The sequence below is a fragment of the Halictus rubicundus genome, chromosome 6 (genome assembly GCF_050948215.1).
Source record: "Halictus rubicundus isolate RS-2024b chromosome 6, iyHalRubi1_principal, whole genome shotgun sequence".
NCBI classification, from domain to species: Eukaryota; Metazoa; Arthropoda; class Insecta; order Hymenoptera; family Halictidae; genus Halictus; species Halictus rubicundus.
The window spans coordinates 10,758,320-10,761,805 of NC_135154.1; the positions used below are offsets into that span (position 1 = coordinate 10,758,320).

General features: G+C 41.7%; 1 protein-coding gene across 1 annotated transcript; it reads right to left on the minus strand.

Annotated features, from left to right (window-relative positions):
* Positions 1–297: 297 nt before the first annotated feature.
* LOC143355220 (UDP-glucosyltransferase 2-like) lies at positions 298–2,902 on the minus strand. The gene is made up of 6 exons (XM_076789853.1): positions 2,748–2,902; positions 2,262–2,667; positions 1,683–2,005; positions 1,360–1,579; positions 1,057–1,276; positions 298–842 (listed from the first exon to the last, which is right to left on the minus strand). Exons 1-6 carry the CDS (start codon positions 2,847–2,849, stop codon positions 548–550), a joined length of 1,566 nt encoding a protein of 521 aa, XP_076645968.1. The 5' UTR covers positions 2,850–2,902; the 3' UTR covers positions 298–547.
* Between the last annotated feature and the right edge of the window lie 584 nt (positions 2,903–3,486).

The following is a 3,486-nucleotide window of genomic DNA, read 5'->3' on the forward strand; positions in this document are numbered from 1 at the left end:
AATAACGAGATTGTGCCTGTTCAAAATTTTAGCCATTTTTTAAATAATTTGTGACCCTAGGAAATTTGTTTCACAGTTCCACATGGATGCAATTTCTTATCTTTGCAATCTCAAGTAGTGTTGATAGTGTTAATACACTAGACATTTCTCGTCTGACCGGTATACCAAGGCAAACTCAAATCACAATTTTTTTTGGAGAACAGATAGATTTGCGTTCACTGCGGAGAGTGAAGGACGTGTGCGTTGCTTGAGAGTTGAAGTATCTAGTTGTTTCCGACATCGAAATTTTCTATTGAACACCTTTCTTTTTTGTATATTTTATACAGATCCAATTCAGGCGACGCTTGGTCGGTTTAAATAAAATTGAAATGGCGTGTCAGTGAATGGACGGTATGATCGATGGAACCTTCAACGAAGACTATCTCTTTCTGAAGATACTTCAGCACTGTGCATTAATAATTTCACTAATCTGACGATCTATATTAATAGCTAGGATATTCGTTTCTCAAGATCAGGTTTTTCGGCGATGAAACCGCGGAGTTAGCAGCTAATCTTTTTTCAAAGACTTGTGGGTGCTTTGTTTGACGAACCGCCTGGTCTGCCTGTAAACGAACCGTAGACCGAAAAACAACGAGCTAAGGAGGAGAACGAAAAGGGCAAACACAACGGCGATGATGTCCAAGTGCAGCAGCTTGAAGAACGACATGTCCCTCGCCCTGCAACGAAGATGCTTCGCCCCTTTGTGACGAATAACGTGCTCTATCCACCATATAGCGAGCTCCATCGGGTGGTGCGGCAGGTCGCGCAACAAGTCACTAAGCTTCCTGACGTTTTCTTTGTAACTAAATGCGAGAAGACAGAAGACAAAGGACTTAATTACTCGGCGATGCTATTATCTGGATTAAAGGGAACCCGGAGGAAGGGGGACACGAGGGGGGTGATGGACAGTGTCTTTTCGAGGGAGCACGAGGATTCAATGGGAGAAAACATCTTCAATGGGGGTGGGGGAGGGGATGATGATGTTGAATCGGCCGATGCTGATCGAACACAAGTTACCTTGGATTTAAAATTACTTTCAGGATGGCTCGTTTGAACGTCTCCTTCGTCAGCTCGGACATTTGGACATCCTCCGCCACGCCACGTCTCTTCAGCATTTGTACGTTCGCATACTGATCGGCGAAGACCGGTATACCTAGCATCGGAACGATGTGTTCGATTGCCTCCTCTAGGCTCTGCATGCCGCCTTGGAATATGAACAACAGGATGTTCGGATGCGCTGAATGAAAAGAATTCAGGTTCAATTTTTCCGCGACGAGTTTGTACGTTCTCGTGATTTTTCGTCTCGTGGTGTATACTAACAGAGAATTTCCTGCTGCGGAAACCAGTTTCGAATGATCACGTTCTCAGGCTTGTCCTCGACGTCGATCTCGGACTTCCAAATGATTGTGTACGGCAGCTCCGCGAACGCCGACAACATGGCGGTTATCAATACATTGGAAAACTGTTTCACTTTCACGTTCGAACCCAAGCTGAAGTAGATGAAACCGTTCTTCGCGTTGTCTAGAATGGTTTTCAGATCCTAGGAAGAATATCAAACGATAAATCGAATTGTTTCGTTGAAAATTTATTGCGAAACCTTCGGAGAAATCTCAGCAACGATGGCTGTTCATTTTGTAAATTACCTGCGGCAGAGTCTTGTTTTTCGAGGATTCCAAGAAACGGCACCCACCGATTTGCACGATTCCAGGAACCATCGGCCTAGGATCCGTGAGGAACGGATGACTGTTGACCAACAAGAGCTCGAAACGGTCCGACAGTTTTTCAATAGGCGGCATAGTGTCGCCGAAATGCTTGCGCAACACTTTGTCCTGCATCGGTAAACATCTGTAGAAATATTGTGCCCCCGCTAGGACATTCGTATACGCTTCGTAGAATCGATGCCAGAAATTCGTCATCGGATATCCAGTCACTGGATCTAACCCGTAAGGCGTCAGTAACTCATTCCCTGAGAAACAACAAATAACAATTAAACGATACCGAAAACACCAGTCTACAAATTTGCAAAGCAATTATAATTTCAAAATACAATAAATTGCTTTATTAAAGGATCCGCTCTCACGGAAAATTTTTAAAAGCTATTTTATACAGTAGAATCGTTCGTTTTTCACTTTTGTACGCTAAATGGAGAAAATCTGAAACGAACTGGGAATGGGTTTTCACTAATTTTCTTACGTTGTCATTCTCACTTAGGGAACACATACCAAATTGAATGTGGTGCTGGAAAAATATGTGAGACGTACACACTCCGATCATGGGCACGTTTAGTCGAACCGGCAGTGCATACAGAGCATCGTAGAACATCTGTTGCATCACGATCAGGTCGAATTTTTCAGTGCTATTCGGTGCTAAAATATTTTGCATCGCTGGATGAGAGAGCACTATGTCGCTGACCACCCCTCCGTGGTCTATTATTGCTTCAAGGAACGTAAACACGCCACTCTTCGCAAAATCCACGTAATTCACGACGCTGTTCCATTTTCGGACCAAGATGCTTAGGTCAATTTCTGTGTAATTGGCTAATACTAGATCATCCGCGGGGTAAGCTGTGAAAACAACCATCTCGTGTCCATGTTTCACCAACTCTGACGACAGTGCTCGAAAAACCATCTGCAGAATTCGAGAATCATGTTAAATATGTCTTTTTTAATTGGTTTCGGTGGTTGTACTTTATCTGACAAAAAGTGAACCTGATGACTGCGAGATGGATACGGGTAGACAGCTAAGATCCTGGCTCCAGCAGCGATCGATGAAAATGCAACGAGTAGAACACATATAGTTAGGCGCGACATTTCGACTATTTCGTTCGACTGGCTAAAATGAATTGAAGCATTTTTTGTAGAACGATTTCGCCTGCAAATAATATATTTTATGCGGCAGATAAGATAACGCTGACAATGAAAATATTTGTCGTTTTATCGTATCGTTCTTCTATTTCTATGCAAATTGCTGATTGTTTATCCAGAGGTTTGCGTCGCCTTGAGTATAATGTTTATAATTTTTTAATATACATAACCCCTTTTTCAGAATTTTTTTTTAACTTTTTAACACATTAAATTCTAGATTTTCTTCAGATTTTTATAGATTTCATTCGAAAATAGTTTTCACACACTAACACTTCTGTTAAATTTTGTTCAACGTACATGGAACGAATCGACTCGCTATTCCAACTGATAAGAAACAAAGAAATCAGCCGTTTGACCACCATTGCCGAATGTCTTTAGCTCTGTCGAATCTCTGTGGTAATAAATGATCTCAAAAGTACACATTGCATACGTTGCCGGTGTAATCTTTAATGTTCTTAAATCGATTAATACACAGGACTTTAAGTCGCGCGTTCCATTAAATTAATTACGATTTAATTCCGGCAGCATCAGTGCTTATCATTTCAATTCCGTAAATTTTCCCAAATTCAACATAAAAAAGCCA